The sequence below is a fragment of the Cyphomyrmex costatus genome, unplaced genomic scaffold (assembly GCF_001594065.2).
Source record: "Cyphomyrmex costatus isolate MS0001 unplaced genomic scaffold, Ccosl1.0 scaffold193, whole genome shotgun sequence".
NCBI classification, from domain to species: Eukaryota; Metazoa; Arthropoda; class Insecta; order Hymenoptera; family Formicidae; genus Cyphomyrmex; species Cyphomyrmex costatus.
Window position 1 is genome coordinate 4,251,999 of NW_017275965.1, and position 20,461 is coordinate 4,272,459.

The 20,461-nt window shown below is 32.6% G+C and overlaps 2 protein-coding genes across 2 annotated transcripts; both read left to right on the forward strand.

Annotated features, from left to right (window-relative positions):
* Positions 1 to 17,982, forward strand: LOC108772648 (uncharacterized). Its single transcript, XM_018538219.1, is given in 24 exon segments — positions 1 to 149; positions 868 to 1,018; positions 1,324 to 1,483; positions 1,553 to 1,816; positions 2,190 to 2,403; positions 2,475 to 2,790; positions 3,348 to 3,655; positions 3,991 to 4,317; positions 4,471 to 4,814; positions 4,946 to 5,043; positions 5,318 to 5,656; positions 5,758 to 6,167; positions 6,527 to 6,710; positions 6,943 to 7,099; positions 7,176 to 7,821; positions 7,932 to 8,066; positions 8,156 to 8,425; positions 10,373 to 10,673; positions 10,931 to 11,164; positions 13,423 to 13,785; positions 13,920 to 14,273; positions 14,626 to 16,693; positions 17,040 to 17,639; positions 17,897 to 17,982. Coding segments are annotated over 24 exon segments (8,478 nt in total).
* LOC108772874 (uncharacterized) lies at positions 17,937 to 19,810 on the forward strand. Its single transcript, XM_018538518.1, has 4 exons — positions 17,937 to 18,030; positions 18,163 to 18,744; positions 19,319 to 19,537; positions 19,715 to 19,810. The coding sequence occupies exons 2-4, from the start codon at positions 18,281 to 18,283 to the stop codon at positions 19,731 to 19,733; spliced, it is 702 nt and encodes a 233-aa protein (XP_018394020.1). The 5' UTR covers positions 17,937 to 18,030; positions 18,163 to 18,280; the 3' UTR covers positions 19,734 to 19,810.
* The last annotated feature ends 651 nt before the right edge of the window (positions 19,811 to 20,461 follow it).

Genomic DNA, 20,461 nt, shown 5'->3' on the forward strand with positions numbered 1-20,461 from the left:
ATGGCATTTCTTCAATTAGTTCTCCAAGCGAGGAAGCTAGAGAAAGCTAGATTGAGGTACGAAGATGAGAAATTGAGATCGATTGAGATTTCCGAGGGTGTCAAGCCGCATCTAACTTTGAAGCAGCGTCTCCGACGAAAGAGATTAAAGTGAGCCTGTCATTTAACTCCTTTTAACTAGTATAATCTGTCGATCGATATTAATTTTACGCGTAAAATTCTACTCCAACACATTCATATATTACATTATACGTATATCTTTAAAAAATACATCAATGCTTCTCTCTCTCTTCCTTTTTCTCTCTCAGAATTTTGATAGTCTTTTTATTTTATGCTCTATAAATATTTTATTTTAGTGTATTACTATTTTGTTGTAATCAAGCTATTACACGTAATCATACTTTTATAGATACAGAAAGAAGTTTAAGCATTTCTGGAGTCGAATAATTTCCCCCTTAAAGCGTGCATGGATTTTTCAAAAAGTGAGACTTCTTCGCATAGATGGATCACTTGAAAATTACATTTTAAAGAGTATTTTTGGATTTTTGTTTGGAATATTTCTTACGTATATGTTTTTCGTGTTCTTCGTGATTCAACTAAGTTTTACTCTCTCATCTGCAACGATGTTGTGTTCGATCCTCGGAATGATCCTCACGCTCGGTTTGGCATTTTCTCATCGTATAAGGTAATTTCGTCTTACATTAATTTCAATGATATAAATACAAGAGTTATGGTCTATGATATATTAAAATTATAATTAGTCAAAAGTATTAAAATTCTATCTTGATATTTTTTACTTTTATTATATCTCATAATTTTATTTTTTTTTTTTACATTCTTTTATGACTTTATATGAACATTTGCACAGGTGTATCGTGTTTCTATTGCTGCCGCAGTTCTTTTCTAAACGTGGTAGACAGGCCTTGATGGCTTATGCCTTTATTCTAACGCTTACCGGACCGGCAAAGAATATCTTGCATAATATTAGTGTCCTTTCGGAATCTTTAGCCTGTGGACAGGTAAGCTTTTACAGGTGAGTTCGCTTACGCATTCCACTTATGTCTTTATATCTTTACACAATGTCGGATCCTTGAATCCATACATTCTTGATTCTTTTCATCATTAGATCTTTTGTTTGACCAACAATGGCTCCAATATAGCATTAGTTCTGCAACCTTTCTGTTGCGTGCACATTCTCGAATTTATAAAATTGATTATATCTATTGATTTATTATCGTTATTTGTTATTATTAATATAATTATTATTATTAATTTATATATATATAGGCAATTATTAATATAATTGATAAAAATATACATGTAGGAACAATTAAAGCAAGCCGTGAAGAACGTAGTTGATTTAATAAAAGAACCCTTCTATGCTTTGAGAGACGCGATATCGAAAGTAATAAAGGCGGTAAAGGTGGTCGTGAAGAAAATTAAGCAGACTCTCATGGCTATCAAACGACTCGTACTAAGTATATGTGAGTCAACGTTTTCCCCGTGGCTTTGCATATAATCGATCTTCGTAACTTTAAAAATGTATCTTTCAGTAAAAGTGATCACGTCGGTTTTCCAATGGCTCGGTAACGTGGTAAATATTTGTAACAAGAAGCTGGGTACGCCGTTCGACAGGTGTCAGAGAGTCTTTGAAGGTGCAGTAGATGACTGCAAGGCGAAGCTTGGCCCCCTTTTCGGAGGGATTTGCAATCTGGCGTACGTCGTCGGTGCTTTGTGCTATGTAGTGAAACCTCTAGACTTCATCTGCATGCTCGTATCTTACGTCGCCGATACTATAGTTAACGCTGTACGAGAAAGTACGTTGAGATTATATAAATGTAGAAAGAGATTTTTAAAAGAAAAAGCTTTATTAAAAAAAACTTTATAAACGAAGCTTTATACCAGAATAAATTTTTTAAAATTTTCAGACCCCTGTAAATGTCAACGATTTTAAAATTTATCGGAATATTATCTATTTACAATTTTAAATATTCATAAAGCGTTTAATCATTTCATATCTTTATAAATAAAAAGAAAAAGTAAGAGGACTTTTGATATTAAAAATAAAATTTGCATTAAAGTCGACAAATAAGAATACGGCGATTTATGAATTTAAAAATTTTTCCATCAGCATAATATTACTAAGCTTTTATATACTTCTTTCTGATTTAATATCTCTTGCTTACATAGAGATCAAAAGGTTCACTCGCCACATAAAAGCGATGTTCTACGTTAAAGTGAAATTCTCGCATTCTTTCCATTTCGAGACGAACCAAAGTAAAACTATCGAAGACGTATCGACTGGTATAATTACAGAGATACGATCGAGGACCGATAAATTTTTAACTGTTTTTGATTGGATGAGTTTCATGACCACTTTCTTCATTTTCTTCATGCTGCTAAGGTAAATTTTAAGATGACATTTTAATATTAATTTGCAACTAAAATTATTTTATACATTGAAACATTTTCTAGAATTTTGCATTATCGACATAAATGGCTGACGAGTGATCGCTTCGATAATCGCTACTTAACTGATGATCTGCGCACTATCGATCTAATAAGAACACGTCAGGATAAGGAAACCATTCTGCCGTTAAACCGCCGTGAAAGAAATCAATACATCCCACTGACGTCTGTCACTCTGATCAAGGTAGAAAAAATAAAGCTCGCGAAATCTGCAGTTTTTTTGGGCTTAACGACGTTTAAAATCTGCATCCATATGATGGCGGATTACAGTCTTTATTGGATTCTTAGCACTATTAGATATCATGGACGGATCGAAACAAAGGTATTTTAATGAGGCTAATATTAATTAGAAAATAAAAATGTATCTATAATTCAAGAATTTTTTTAAAGATTTCGTATCTTTAATATATAATTATTAGTTATCTTTCACGATAAATATGGCGACAGAAAGCTATTTTTAAATTAATTTAAAAACAGTTTTTAATAATAGTAAAATAAAAATTGATTGGGAATGTTTAACACAAATAAGCGAAGAAAATCATATTCAATCAAAATAGATCTTGGTGATCAATAATTCATTTTTATATGAATCTTACAATTTCCAGTTCAAGCACCATCAATTTATTCTATTGCTGATCGATTTATTTTTAAATTTATGATCAGCAATAGGCATTTCTGAAGAATTAAATTACAATTGACGTACATTTCGCTGACTGAGTTAATTGAATGTTCTGTTAGCTTACAACCGCAATTTTGTTATCGAGATTTGCGTGGAGTGCGGCGGTGAATATCGACAATCGGCGGTCGGATATATACCGCGGCGTAGAATAATCACGATGGAAGGTAATATAATGGCGGAACGTATATATCGATCTCTAGGTCCAACGACCCAATTTCGTGGGCGTCCATGTGTCTGGTGACGGCTATCTCGCCGACCTTTATCGAAGCATCGTGAAAGCCTTTACGCCACACGCGAAGGATACTGAGATCGATGTGATACCCTGCCTCCCAGATCCCATCCCACCAGATTTAGATCGGTATACACAGATTGTAACGTTGATCGCTTTCTGTTGGATCATGGCGATATTTGAACCGTACGGATTACGATTACGGCATGTCGTGATGTGCAAATATCATCCAGAAAGAGCCAAGCAAAGAGCAGCTTGGTTGTATAATTATATAATTAGGTAATGCATTTTTAATTAGCTAATGACGTAATCGACTGACACGCAGATATCCGAGTACTTTTAACAAAGTTTTATGTCGGTCGTTGCATAAAATATTATTAAAGGTTGATGTTGGTCTATTGCATTAAAAGTACGCTGTACGCTTCGTCACTTTTAATTGAGTATTAAAATCTGACAAGATTAAAATAAAATGTTTAAAAAACTCTCTTGAATATTAAATTACATGAAAATAACGATGTTTCTTCGATCGTGCAATTTATCGTTTAGTTTTTTTCTTACTTTAATCAATATAAATTGCAAACTGCGTTTAGTTAATGAGTCCAATTCGTGCACAGATCGAGAGGAAGCTTTCTGAAATTTGCACGACGCCAGTTGCGCCGCAAGTTCGGCATGACTGAGGGCGAGAGAATCGAGAGAGTCACGTTCAGAGAGCGATGCCTGGCTATCTGCCCTTTCCTGAACAAATTGTTCCCTCGAAAGCAGAACGTGTGTCTCCTGTGCGGTTCCGTGGAACGTTCCGATCAGGAACCGCACATTAAATGCGTCACGCCAGGTTGCCTCGGTTTATTCTGCATCCAATGCTTCGCGGACTTGCAGAATCTCTGTACGATTTGCCGATCGCCTATTGAGTACGGCGATTTGTCGGATATTAGCGAGGAACAGTAAGTTCTAATGATAAATGTTGCAAGACAGTTTTAGAAAACACGAGAATAAAATACCCTGCGATGTAACGTAGTATAATGTAAGCAACATATAAGGTAGAGATATATCGTATAGTTAAAAATATATTTGTTTATATTTTTTAATTTAATTAGAGATTCATCAGAAGATCAATTGATCGTAAAAAAGGAACCAGTGCCAATAAGTACTTATGTCGATGAAAGAGAAGAACCAATTGTAGAAGAAAAACCAAAGGAAAAAATAGAAATGAAAGATGAAATAGAAGAAAAAATACCGGACAAAAGAGTACCAGAGGAAATAATACCGGAAGAAAAAGTGTTAGAAAAAGAAATATTGGAAGAAAAAATACCAGAAAAAAGAATATCTGAAGAAAGGAAAGAGGAAAGAATAGAAAAAATAGTTACTGAAAAGAAAAATGTAGCAGTCCAAACGGACGACGATACCAGTGAAAGTAGTTCTGAATCGGTCTATAGTTATAGTATGTACTTACTTTTGTTTCACATTACACTTGTACTACAAATACATGCCTTTAAATGCACGCAATTTATTTTACAAATCATTAATTAAAAAAAGTAAATTTACGTTAATTAAAGTAATTACATGTGTCAGCTTATCAAGAAAGATCACAAGAGATTGAAGTCGAGCATCGGAGAATGCCATTCAAAGACATCGAAGCGCAGAAAATAAGAGAAGATGTTACGATTCAAGTGAGGCATTATAAAATTTTATTAAAAATCTCAATATATACATATATATAACATATATGAAACATTTTTTGCAAAATTAATTTTAATGTAAATAAACTCTTTCCAAATTATGACTTTGTATCTGCTATCGTAATTTTTAGATAAAATTTAAACAAATTATTAGTTTTTTATATGTTTTAATCAAAGCTCAATTTTTTATTATACCAATAAAAAGCAAGTTGACTTCACTAACCGATAATTAAAGACTATTCAATAAAAAAAATGTTCGATTTAGATTTTTAACGAGCCATTGGCGAAGGAAGTTACTTCGAGTAGCGAGGATCCAACGTCCTGTTTCGTGGTGAGAGCTCGTAGGAGGCTTCGTACCAGGTTGAAAAGGAAATCCTGCTCTTCCCCGCGCAAGAACGATTCCAGCTCGTCTACGTCAATAGCGGACACTGAGTCTTGCGCTACACAAGAGCTAGATGAGGAAGAGGTAATTCACATTGAGATGGACGACGGCTCAAAGGAATTACTTTTAAAAGACGGTACTGCCAAAGCAAGAAAACGAAGTAGTCGCGTAGGAAGAATCCTTGCTGCACTCACGAAAATTTCTTGGCTCGGCAAAAGAACGGTAAAATAACATCGATATCTCGCTAGCGTATTCTTTTCATTTTATTTTTAATCAGTAATTTCTGCATCGATCATTTACGGTAAATTTTCGTTTCCTTTTAGACGACTGATAGCGACGGCGAATGGCGAATGAGAAAACCGTCTCTCCTGGATAGAATAGTACGGATGCTTTCTAGAAATCAATCTACCTCGCCCGTACAAACGTATCGACGAATTCGCACTTCGAAAAAAGACGCAAAGCATAACAGCTTTTCCTCCGCTTCCTCCTCATCTTCCACCGACGAAGAGAACGAGCAGCGCGCGCTCTTAAAAGCGCACAATCGGCAAGTAGATTGTTTGCAAATCATCTCAGATCATGACGATTCCAGGGATAATATTTACAGCAGAAATTATGATTCGCATCGTGCACAACGCGAAACGATCTGTCGCCAACCAGATTCTCATGTGAGAGCTAACGATGTAAAACTGAGACATCCTCACGAGAAGAAATTTACGATGAAAGAATTACCAAGGTATAGCAAAACTGTAGCAGCTTAAATTAAATATTACTATACCAAAATAAATGTAAAATCCATAATATCGATCATTTACTACAACAACATAACTAAAAAAATTATCATTTTTAGTTGCTTGCAAAAAAAGAGCAAAAATAAAATGAAAAATATACTTTAAAAGAACATATTTCATTCCTCTATAATCAATTATTTATACCAAAAATTTCACTTTAAAATTAATATTATACAATTTTAATGATTCAAAATATTTAAACTTTTTGAAACACTTTGCTGGTTTTTAGTTGTCATTGTATTAGTAAACGAGCGTAGATATTTTTATAATGTTAATGTTGTACTCAATGTAATCTGTGTTACAGATATCTTCAACCAATTTCGAAGGACACGACGTACTTTGAAGTGAACGAGATTACAGATTTGCAATCGAAACGAGGATATGTTCACCCGACAGAATGCGTTAATATTTTATCAGATACCAGAATATTCGACATCGACAATCAAAAGACAGAGAAATCAAACATCACTAGTGATGATTATACTGAAGTATATTTCTCGTTTTCTATTTACTTCTGTAAAGTTGTAATTTTCTGGTCAACATCGATAGTTAAAAAATATAATATTTTAATAAAATTAAAATTATTATCTGATGAAAATGAGTAGCAATTTATTCATTATTTATTACATTATTTAATATTTCTTCTACTTACATAGTTATTCTTAGTCTTTATAATTTTATATTTATTTATATTTAATAATAAAATATAGATTTATTTAGATTCCTTGCTCGTGCACGTCGCAAATATCTTGCGATGTCAAAGATAGCATAAGTCAATCGGATGTGAATGTTACGGACCAAAGTAATGAAATATCCAAAACAAACGCAATGTCAGAAACGGAATTGTTGACTACTGATTGGGAAGGATTAGATCAAAGTATCTTTTGTTTCAAAATTTTATACAAAAAAAGAAATAGCATATTCAATCAAGCATATATTTGTCTGACTTTCAGAAACGAAAGCAGGAGAAATTGTTACTACGGAAAAAACATCAATAGACAGTGACATAGAACGACAAAGAGTTACAGTTTTACTCGAAAATAATCGAAGGGAATCGTTAGCGAAAAGTAGCAAAACAATTGCGGAATCAAATAATTTTATAAAAGAAAAAGGTGTGAAAAGATACTTTGCCAAAAAGAAACAAGCTGAAGAATTATCTACGGAAAAAAAAGTCAGAGAAAAAGTAATAGCATCAACTTCGGAAGTAAATGAAAAAGCCCGATTGTACGATCCGTTGGCTAGTTCGGAGTTGTACAACGTCACGTGCCAAGTAAAAAGACGCGAAAAACCTGCCATGGAAAAATTAACGAAGCAATCGGGAACGGCAGAAATACGTATTGACGATAGAAAGTCGGCGGAATTTGAAGAAGATATTGAAATGGAACAAAAAAGTGTTCAGGTTTTCGCGCATGAAACTAAAAAATCTGCACTCGAAAAAAGTATTCAAACAGAGCCGCGAAAATCTGAAAAATACAAAAGGCGTGATAAGATGTTGCATATTGACACGAAAATTTCCAAAGCAGCTGACTTGGACAAGAGAAAGAAAAAAGAAAAAAAAAGATACAAAAAATGGATCGATAAATATAAACGTAAACATAGGTAATGAGAAAAGAAAAAATATAATAAGATATTTAAAATTACTTAATGTGTTTAATTACTTAATTTACAAAAACTATTATAAAAATATAATTTCATAATGTTGTATGTAGGGAACCTGATAGTAGTTCACCACGAAGAAAACAAAAATATTGCAATAAGGCAACAGTAATTAAAGAAGAACTTTACGACAGAAGGAAACGAGAAAAGATTCACAGTTGCGATATGCAAACTCATGGACACCCCAGGTAACACACTTACGTTGCATTTTACGTGTAAGTTTCTAAGATCAATGATTTGATAGTACACGACACACGGAAGACTTTTTCTGTGCAAGTCGCACAGAATGGTGTCCTGACGATATTCGAAGACAGAGAATAGTAGTTCCTCCGTTAAGATCAGTGGCTGAATTAAGAGAATATCATCAAACTCAGTGTAATCTTCGCGACATGAAAGATACTCAAAGCAGGAAAGACGATGCCTACGATCTGAAGTCTGCAAACAAGCCGAAAGTCTGGTCTTGTCATGTTCAGCCACAATTTAAAGCACCTGAACGAATAATTTGCTGTCAAGACTATCAACGGAAACTTTTGAGTTCATATAATGAGTACGTTTATAATATAAATTTTATCTTATCTTAGAGAGACTGAATTAAAAGTATTATAGAAAATATACAGAATGGAACAATAATTATATTACCACCTTAAATATCTTCAAATCTATAAGGTTCAAAAAGAGATTTATGTACAAAATTGTACGATATAAAGGAGGCTATCAAATGGCGATAATAATTTGTCGAGGTGGAAGTGCTTTAAAGATATTAAGGTCATCTTAATTTTTTTAAATGAGTTCAGAAATATTTGTTTCCATAACATATGATAGAAATGGTCAAAACAAGTTCAGAACTCTTAACCCAAGATTGTTGAACAAGATTAAAAATAAAAAGCTTATTACGAATAGAAAAATACATTTTTTACAATAAATAAATTTACGTTTTAAAATTTATATCATATTTTATTTGTTATTTTATTATTAATTAACATATTAAGTGACGTTTATAATGTGTTTATAATAGATATTTGCATGTAAAGTGATGGACATTACCAATATGACACTGGATTCTTCTGATTACTAATTAGTTTAATCTTGTAATAATGTCGGGAATTATTAACGCATAAGTTACAATGATCCGTTCTTGTATGCCTTGAGGTAGTTGGTTCTTTTTTTATAGACTACATCTTTTATAGTTTCCCATAAAAAATCCAGTCTGGTGAACGAGCTGGTCTATACGGCTCTCACGTTTATTCCGGCGATTTGCAAATAGTTTATTAAATTTATTTCTTGTAACCAATGAAAAATGAACAGAACATTCAATTGTATTGGTACCACATTGTCCGTCGTGTGATTAAAGACAAATTTTCTAACAAAAGACCCAATTTATGCTCAAGAAAAATAGCGTAGCTACTACCCCATTCAGAAAATAAGGATCAATATTTTTATTAACTATATGACCGGTATTCATAGTTTTTATTTTAAGACCGTCTCAATAGGTTTATAATATCTTGAAACTTTACTTAAGATAATCTTAAAATTTGTAAGACTTGACTATGAATGTAAGCCGATGCTGCACTATACATTCAAAGATTATTGTCTCTGATATTCGATCTGTTGTGGCTAATAAGAATTCATTGCCCAGAAATGCATGCCCTATTATGCAAATTAACGTTTGTGTGATTAGTAAATATTGTTTTCTCAGTAAATAACACAGTATGAAAAATGAATAACTGTTCTGAATTTAATATCAAGCACGTTAACAAACTGTTTACCACAGTTTACAAAGTCCATTTCATACAATTCTTCGTGAAGGTTGAGATGGTATAGAGATATTTAGAATTTGGAACAGTGCAAAATGTGTGTGGAGTACATTCCTTCGACACTAGTTTCTGGTTCAATTTGTTGCAAACTAATGTGAGAATTTCGAGCCACTATTGCGAGAATCCCAATTTCATTCTCTTCATGATTTATTCGCTTCTCACCTTTATTTTTAAACTACCGATTTATTTAAGTTTATCACATTCATTTTTAAATGTTCAATGCGAAAGCCGAGTGCAATCAGAATATCACATTCAGCGATATAAATTTTATTCGCATTGAATTTTTTACATTCTCCATAAATATGTATCATATCAACTTGTTCTTGAAATGGATATATCTTGCACGATTGATTGATTTATCGCTGTATGATAGCTCTCTTCATACCGTGCAATTTTATTGCACAAATCTTTCTCTAGATCTTATAAACTTAAAGTTATTTAGAATGGTAATAGTCCTATCTTACATATAGAAATATTTAAACAATTATAATTTTATTCCTTACTTGTATTTATAACTCATAAGATACTACAAATAAAGCAAGATTTTAAAAATAAAATTCGATACATATATATATTAGATATATATACATATGTAAAATATTAAACTGGATAAAATATTGAATATAAAAATATTAATACATTTTACAATAAAAAAATTAAATAAATTTCTTTACGTATAGTTTATCAGAAAAGAAGCCACAGCAAATAGAAAAGAAGTACGATGTTAATGTGCGTAAAACCAGATTGGAAGTACCTATGTTGAAGAAATATCTACCTGCGTATCAAGCACCAGGTTTAATAGAAGAGCTGAAAGAACATGATAGAATGAGATTAATTCAAGAACGAGAAGCTAGAAGATGGACGGCTTTGAGAGCTCTTCGAAGCACGAGGGATTCTCCCTCGAGTACGAAATCGAAGGAGTGGGCGTGCGGTACTTCTGTAACATGCGATGCTCATGAAACCGTTAGCAAATTAACTTCGGTAAAAAAGTTTATTTTGGCTCTTATTATCTATTGTCTAAAAGTTATTTAAGAATTCTTAAACTCTGTCGTATCAAGTAATATGCTAACACAGATTGATTATTTTTTTTTCTAATTGAATCTTAATATACTTTGTTGCTATATAATTACTGGAAATGGAAAGTATTCTCAATGTGATTGTGTAGCAATGTGGTCGCTTAAGAATGAAAGGTTAAAGATATAGAGTATCTCTCAGTTTCGATATGAATACATTCCAAGGTCTCCACAAGACTGACTGAGGGGAATACCCTTCCATATCAAGAAACGCAAACCTTCAAAGACGTGGTGCGCGAGTTTCGGAAGAAAGTGATAGAAGCAGACAAACCTCAAATATTTTTATCTCAGTGCGCAGACAATTGTAAAGATCTAAAACAATTGTTTCCTCCCCAAAATGAAGACTGTGTAAGAATTACAACAACGCCGAAGTTTGAGAAAGTTGTTAACAAGTTTAAGGTAAATGAAACTTTATTCGTGAGAAATTTAACCGGGATTAGGATGGTAAAAGTGAATTTGCGCGTAAATTGCAGTTAACCATGAAAAATTTAGCTACATGTTGGCTTTTAGTATGGAAGCTGAAACAATTTAAAATTAATTTATGTTCTTCAGGAATTTAATATATATAAATGTTTTATGTTTCAATAAAATGCAATTAGTGTTATAATTAATATTCATATGCAGCCAATGTATGATACACGCGAAAGAGAAGAAGAGTGTACTACAATATATGAAGCATCGCAAAGATTTCAAAGCGAATCGTTTAGCGAGATGTCATCTATTTGCAGTTATCACAAACATCGTCGATTTGATGTTTCAACTTCGGCCGATGAAACCACAGATAATGATGTTGATATCTCATAAATGTGTTTAGTGTATAATAAAAAAATTTTGTAAAATTAGTGTGTGTTAGTGAATATTATTTAAATATTAAAGTGGCTTTTAGCCGGTAAAATTTTTGAAAATGTGTAAATAATTAAAAGCTTAATTTGTAATCAATTTTAGATATTGATAAATTCAACAGAATTTATAAGTATTTATTTTGGAAAATAATGTCAGATTACAAAAATAATAATGCAACTTTTCCAGCGATATCAAGTGTGTGTCAAGTAACGTACGTAGCAACGCACCAAATGTTTAATAAAATTGATAATAATAATAAAAAAATTACGTTATTCGCATTCACGTATGTCGTATTACATATGGGTGCAATAATTTATCACTTTATGTGCATAACATGCTGCACTGAAGTATAATATCTGTTTGAAAACAAGTGCAATGACTACCAGAATCAAAAGCAAACAACAGATTTCTTATCGGTGGTGCTGAATGCTATTACGACTAAACGATTAATTAATATGCTCAATGAACACGAGTTAAAGTTATAATGCTTGGAAATGTATTTACTAACGCGGAACTTTTAAAGATGATCGTATATTTTTCACAGGTAAATTGAGAACGCTCGTAAATCACGAAGGATTCCAAAAGTCGTGACCATCGGAAATGCGATCAACAAGCAACGTGAATAATGTATTGGTCGATTTCATGTGTGTACATACCATAGAAACAAAAAAGGAAGATAAAATAGAAATCGAAGTCCTTAGAAATGAATTCAATACTTTCCTTTTTTCCCATATTCCTAAACTGTATGTTCGATTTATAATTGTTCAGATTTATAAACAATTTATTACTTGAAAATAAATTTTTCTTTAAAAGATTACAATAGCTGGTGCTTTTAAAATTTGTTAATTTTTTAATTACGTATACATATAATATTACACTAAGAGTGCGTTTCACTTGACGCTCGCAAAACTCGTGAAATTATTTCATCTCTATTGTTTATCAAATGTTAAGGCCTTGGCATAAAAAATAACTTAAGTAATAAAACGTAAACAGTAAGCGAATTGACCAATCACAGTAGAGTTCATAAAGTCATAACGTAAGCAGTAGCTAATACAACATGTTGATTTCCTTATTACTTACGTCTTAGGATATATTCACGTAATTGCATTCATTACATAGAATGCAAAATTTGCAGACATAAAATATATACATAAAGAAAATTATCCAATCATATTTTACGTGCGTCTTTATATAAGAAACGAGATTAGATAATTTTTTTTTCTTTTTATGTATATGTTTATTCAACTATGCAAGTTTGTGTGGATATACCTTTACTGCCCTCAGTTTTTCGTGTGACATGGTCTAGAATAAAAAAACAAACAAGAATAAAATAATAATGCTCGCATGCGTCATTAACGTCAAATAAAACACACCCTAAAAAGTTTAAAAACATGTATGAAAATAACTTTCGACATTCTCTCTTTTGTCATTACTGTGTCAGTATGACGTGGTACTTAACCAAGTAACTCAAATTCTCAAGTAAATGAATGATTGTAATTTTATAACAAAGAATGTGAGCATTTTTTTAGGAATTCAAAGAAATAAAAAGTATAGTGAGTTATATATTTGTGTAACAAAACTGAAGGAAACATGCGTCACGAGAAGCGATAATGGGGGGTAAGAAGCTTACACGGGCAGAAACGATTAGGGTTAAAAATCGAAGCAAGAGGAAAAGCAGTAGATTCTCAACCGACAGAGGATTTAAAGACTCAAGAGATAGAACACGGTATTTTCCGCACAATAGATACTTTTGCACAGTGCAAATGTAGCTTACCTCTTTCGCGACGTAAAGACCATCAGTTTTCCCCGTTGAGGATCAATACGTCGGTCTTTGCCGATCAGCCGAAACTAGGAAGGAGAGAAACTCTGAAAGCTTTAGCGTGGACGAAGAGAAGGGAGAGAATATCATGAAAGAACAAGAGTCAGAAAATAAGGCGGAAAATGATAAGAGAATGCCGGAGGCGAATTGCGCGTGCACTTTGGAAACGTGCGAAGAGGAAAGGATCAAGCGAAAGATTTGCATGGATATGTTGGCGAAAAAGAAGTTACTCGCGCGGGACGAAGGTATCAGTCCAACAAGGCTTACTGAGATAATCAACAAAGAAATAAATGATTCCTTTAAACGGATCAATAATTCTATTAAAGATGCTATGAAAGGTCTCGTGAAAAGTTCAATGGTACCTAAGATGCAAGTATCCACAACATATCTTTCGAATTTTTCTCTAGATATTTCGTATTTTTTATTTAAAAAAATTAAACAACGGTTTAAATAACGGGATAAGATTTTGGCAAATAAATTTTTTTGACACAGGAAAAGAAAAAGGTGATTTTGCTATGTTCATAGGAACCTAAAGAAATATCCGATACATGTCGATCTTGCGCACTAGAAGAACGCTGTAAGGAATCACTCAACGTTTGTACCAATCGACAAATTACATGCCACGTTTCACGGCAGCAGCGTGATAAATTATCCACGCATGACAGTTCACATGTGTGCAAAAAAATGTGCGAGAATGCAATGCCATTACCAGTACAAAATAAAGTTAACAGTGAAAGAAACAGCAAGAAGCATTTGAAATCAGCGAATAATGTGAACACTGATAATCGCAGAATGACCAGGAATGTCAATATTTATATTTGCTCGGAGACTAATGATAGTAATCAGGTAAGCTTCTCAATTAATCCTTTTCACTCAATAATAATTATATTCAGATTACAAAATACATTAATAAATTGAAATTCTATCTAAAAACACATTTATTATGTTTATCGTTATGAATATGTTATATATAATTATAAATAATTTAAGTGTTTATTAATAAATCAATGCAAACGGTGATGGTACCATGAAAAAAGTGAAAGCTAATAAATATTAATGCTGAAATTAATCATTTTGTCATCCTACTCATACAATTATTATATTATGATTATTTCACTGATATATTATAAATTATATATATATAAATAATAATTAATTTATCTAATTATTAATATATCTAATTGTAATGATCAAAAAGGACAGAAAAAATTCAAGGTCTGCCGATATGGATACAAGCTTTAATACAATTACCGAATCCAATTCAAGAAGTGCTAGCAGCGCGTTATCATGCAAGCTGATAAATAGTATAAAAGAGAAACGGAAGAAATTGCTAATACAATTGCCTAATTTTATTAATGAAAAAAATGACGATAACGTCGTTTGCGATAACGGAACATTACAGCACAAAACCAGCAGGAAGGAATTTAGCGAAGTCGATAGTAAGGAAGAAGCAGATGTCAAAGTCAATGACGAGGACGTCCGATGCAAGGACGCGACTTCGTCGACCAAAGACGGTTGCTACTGCAAAGATACAGACAGCATAGCTCTTCAGCAGGACTCGTCGTATTTAACAGTTCCGTGTTTGAATTTGAGTGCGTGTGACAATACCAGACATCCAAAGTCTTGGATGACTACGTATCCTTCAGAAGCGAGAGTCAAGCTAGACGATAATGTCTTCCAGTCGAGAGTGATCTGTACCAATGTGAAACAAAGAAATAATCGTAAAAATAATGATCACAATAATAACATTCACGGAAACGATAACGAATGCACCATGTGTCATGCGGTCGATGGTAGCAGGTGGTTACCGAAATTGATCTACACAGAGTGCTCGTACAGCAAGGAATCTAAAGAGTGTTTCGCAGATGGTTGTAAATATCGAAATAAAACATTCCAGGATTCGGTAATAAATCGCAATGATATACGGAAGAGGCAGATAGGATATAAATGCTTGCAACAACCTCTCGGAAGTTGCGAAAGGGAGTTAATGGTTAGACAATGGTCCACGTGCAGTTGTATTGCGGAGGAGGATGAAGATGAAGGCATCGACAAAGACAAAATAGAGCTCCCTCAAAATGTGTGCAACGTCGCAGAGTGTCTAGAAAAAATATCTGTTTGCCGAACACCTAGAAAATTAACTGAAAGTGCAATTGTATGCGAGACGTCATTTGGCGGTGGAAAATATTTCGAAAAAACACGAACGTGTAAGAATTCGGAAGAAGATTTAAAGGACACTAGAGCGTGTGAAACAAGATTTAGAAATTTAGTCGAACCTCTGAAAGTAACAAGAGCTTGTCAGGAATTCGTTACTGAAGAATCCCCGGAAGATATCATAGTTTACAAGACAGTGTCTGGAGAACCGAATGGACTCCCAGAAGAAGCAATAGTTTACAAGACGGCGCATTCTTACTCCAAAGACACTCTAAAGGAAACAATTTGTAAGGAGATTCCCGATTTAAACTTTGCCAACCAAGACGATGTTAACAAAGTGTCTCTAAACGATGCAAAGGATAAACTTGTGGAAGAAAGTACAAATAGCTCGAACATGAATAGTTCGGTAGAGAATGCTAGCAATAAAAAGACGGTAAAACTAAATAATAAACATGATGCTGATCTCGATAATTTTACAGAACAACAATCTTCTAATGTAGAACAATATAAACAAATAAACACACACAAGATGATGAATGATCAATTAAAAGATGTATCGTGTAGTTCTGTTGAATCGATTAAAGACTTTAAACCATTGTCAAAAAATGTTTCTTCTATATTACCACGCGCGCAATTTTATAATCGCAAGAACCTTGTATCTAATTCTAGTGTAAAGAAAACATCGAAGACTCATATTAATCAGCGAAGAATGCAATCGCTTAATCGATCGATGAGGAATCACTTTCAACAATCAAATAATCCTACGCAAAATTTAGTATCAAATAAAAATAATCAACTAGAAGAAGAGACATTAGAAAACTCGCAAGAAGAAAAAGATATTTTAAAAGACATAAAAACTGAAGACAAACAGAGAGAGTCACTTTTACATCGACCGTTTAAAAAATTAGTCGATGTAATTAGACGTGGTAAGACATTTATTATAGACAGAATAGAAACAGGAAAAATGGAAGTAAAGGAAACAATTGCTAATGGTAAAAAAGATGTTGAGAAATCAGAAATTGAGGATAAAACTAATGATATAAAAGACCAGCAAGAGATTATTAAAAAAGTGACTGTACCAATGAAACCATTGCAAACAGAGATTGCAGACAAAGGTAAATTTTAAGTTAATTCATCTTACTCTCAATTACATATTAATCTTTAGAGAGCAGAGGTTTATTTTTAAATCTTTTCTGAGATCAAATTTGTTCTAATTTATTAATTTTTATTATATTTTCTGTTTTAAAATGTGACACTATTTCAGCGTCATCATAATGGTTTTCTTGTCTTATAAAGATTAATTATATAAAGCTCTTAGAATTATTTCCATAAATTTTCTGCAATATTTACTTAAAATATAAATATTACGTAATAATATATAATATAGCATTTTAATGTTTGATGTGGATAAAAATTATCGTTAATCAATTTGATGTGGCATTGCGTTAATTTTACTTATAGAAATAATTAGAAAAATTGTTACGAGACCAAAACAGATCGCGCTTATAACTGATTTTGTAATTCCTGAAAAAGGAAAACAGATAGATATTCGAAGAACAGACCAGAAAATGCCTAAATTACTGCGTGTTATCGCAGCGAAGAAATCGCATGTTCTACCAATTACAGTGACAACTGATTTTAAACCTCAACAGCTTGAAGTACTATCTGCTTCTGCTGAAGAAATTATAACTCATCTCAACCAAGAGGGACTTCCAGAAGAAGAAATAACTTTGCAGGAGCATAGTCCTGTGGAAGTTACAAAAGAAATAAAAGCGGATGTCGTAATTATGTCCGAAATTAATGTTGATATAGTTGAAGATGCTCCGAAAGATATTATTGATGAAAGTAGAGTTTCCCAAGATATTCCTATTGATACAACGAGGACTTATGTCACTTGCCCGCAGAGAAAACCAAAAGAAAGATTACAAAAGCTTATTCTTTGTAAATGCGGTTTACCTTTTGATCCGAATGGTTGTTTGTGCTCGATTGCCAAGTGTATGAAAGATCGTGTGTCCTGTCCGCAGGAGAAATCGGAAGAGGAACCGCAAAAATCTGCCCTTTGTACGCGCGAATTACCTTCCAATTCGAATAATTATCTATATTCCATTGTCAAATGCACAAAGTGCAATAGTATTATTATTGAAAATTGTCCTTGCACACACACACACAAAGATAATAGATTTGAACAAAAGAACATTTACTGTGCGCATTGTCATTTATTAATCACGAAATGCACCTGCGCATCAAATCTGAAAAATTGCTCGAAAGCTAATAAACCAAAATGTCATGGTGTATCACCTTTAAAAATCAGCTCGCAGACCTGCACAAATTATTGTATAAAAAAGCAGAAAGAACGCATATGCAGAAGGACTTGCTGCCAATCTCACAAAGAACGTGGATGTAGATGGTGTGCAACGGGCGGCGATTTTTCAAAAATTATTGATAAGTGCAAGTAAGATATAAGATCTTTTTCATATGGTATTATATGATTAAAAATATATTTATAAAATATAAATTAGTGAATATTTATTAATTAATAATTTTTATAAATCTCTCAGTCATACTTTTCCGAAATATTTCATAGATGCAGATCACAAGAGAGGTGCGTTGACTGCTATAGATTAAAAAATCAATGTTGCTGTGCTACATTAACTTTAGCAAAGGGCCATAAGGTCAAGGAAACCGGCAACTGCAAGAGGGCAATGATTTGTCTGTACTGTGATAATCCTCAAGACAAATGCACATGCAGAGCACCAATCGGAAAGTGCTTGTATTGCGGATTGCCATCAGATGTTTGCAACTGTCAAGGCGACAAGGGTCACGCTCGTGATTCTAAACAGATTGCTGAAAGACCGGATGAAAATCGAACGATTTGCGTCACCAGCTGGAAACCGGAGAAGGAAGTCAAACGATATTTCGAAAGAAACTTGAAAGATTTCGAGCCGTATTCCACTAAAAAATGTCAGTGCTGCAAGAATAAGCAACAACGTCCTAAGGAACTACCTTATCAACGGTTAAATGTTTTCTCGGAAGTGATGAATGAACTGCAACAGAAGATGAGCGAGTCTGTATGCTGCGCACGGTGCTGGAGAATTCCTTGTTGTTGTGGATTGCCAGTCGATCGAGATAAGAGAAAGGAAGAAAGGAAAGCCGAAAATTGTTTCAAGTATATAAAAGAATCTTCTGTCTGCCAAGATTTCTTTTTCATTTGTTTTACATTAAAACAATATTAAAAATAAAATTTTTTACTTATGTCAATAAATTATGTTTATAAGTTTTAAAACTTATTCTAGCAATAACTTGACTAATAAATTGACACAATTCCCTTGTATCCTCTTTCAACAGAATGGGTCAAAAGTATCGAATTGATAAAATATAGAAATAATCTTATGCCCACAAATTTAAATTTTTTAAACAAATATTCTATTTAAGAAAAAGTAAATTAAAGAATTTACGTAAAATTGTCCAAATAATGGACAATTTTATCCAAACAAAAATATCCGAAGTTATTTCTATAATATTTAAATGAAAACCATCAAAATTTTGGGTAGAACATTGAAACGAATATTTGCCTTGACATAAAAGTAATAGATCTCAATATAAGTAAGTCATTCTAAAACATCTGAAGAGTAGCAAATAATTGTTTAAAGCTTTATTGCAGTTAACTTATTATATTACACGATATTAAATATTAAACTTTTATGTTAAATTATCGTTGTATCTACCATTATCGTTCTTAGACACACCAAAATAGAAAGATCATCAGAAAGCAAGTCACCAAATAATTACCAGTGTACTCTGAATTTTACAAACGAGCGTAAAAGCACTGTTGAAAAATCAATACCAATTCGACACATTGGCTGCGTTTGTAAATTAACGCCGCGCAGATACAAGAGAGACAGATCCAATTATAAGAGACCGCTGGCAAAATGTTATTACTGCAAGAGTCTGCCTTGCACGTAAGTAAAACAAATTACACTTAGGTTTTTAATTACATATATTATTATATATTATTATAGTATTTTCCAAATTTTTCGTATGTTTTTTTTTTTTTCAAGAAAAGGAGTTTAGACCTGATGAGAGGTCTATATATTTCTTATTGTTGCTTTCTTTATTGCATTCTTTGTGTGTTGCAGTTGCATTACAGTAAAATAACCAAAACCGTGCAGATATTCGATGATTCATCGAATGAACGCAAAGACGAAAAGAATTTTACCAATTCGAGTAACGGACACAAGAAGGTAAATGACGTTTAATTATAGTACTTACGATCGAAGTGAATCAAATAATAAATAAATATAATAACGGTGTATATTTTGTATGAAATATACGTATTTAAAATATAGAAGAATAAAAATATTTCAGTTATTAATATTTTTACGCTAATAATATTAATATATTACTTAGGATATTTCTACTTTTATCTTCATTAATTATTTTCTCGACCTAAATTTTATAATATTTTATTAAATAAATAATATGTTATAAATAAATTATTCATACACATGCTCGATTTTATAATAAAACGGAAAGTTTGCAAGTATTACGCGATTTTTCTTAACCCTTAGTTCCGACTCCAGGGTCGTTTACGACCCTGCCGAATTTTCAAAGTGCTGTAGTTTTTGAAAACGGGTAGGGAGCGCGCATAAAAAAAAATATTAAAACTTTTTTTTTCAAAATATTACTGTTGGGGCTTCAACTTGAAGGTTGGAAGGAAGTTACTTGAATTTTTTCAGATTTTTTGAAGCGTTTTTATTGTCCCAAATAACGCTCGGACGCGAACGACCCTGGAGTCGGAATTAAAGGTGCCGAAAAGGACGGTCGGAACTAAGGGTTAAAAATATTTCCCTTGTCAATTTTATGACATTAACAATTCTAAATTA

Excerpts from the sequence above, each read along its gene's own strand:
- LOC108772874 (XM_018538518.1), top strand. The coding sequence starts at position 18,281 with ATGATTTGTCTGTACTGTGATAATCCTCAAGACAAATGCACATGCAGA. Across the intron at positions 18,745-19,318 it reads AAAGCCGAAAATTGTTTCAA|ACACACCAAAATAGAAAGAT; the intron begins GTATATAAAAGA and ends TATCGTTCTTAG.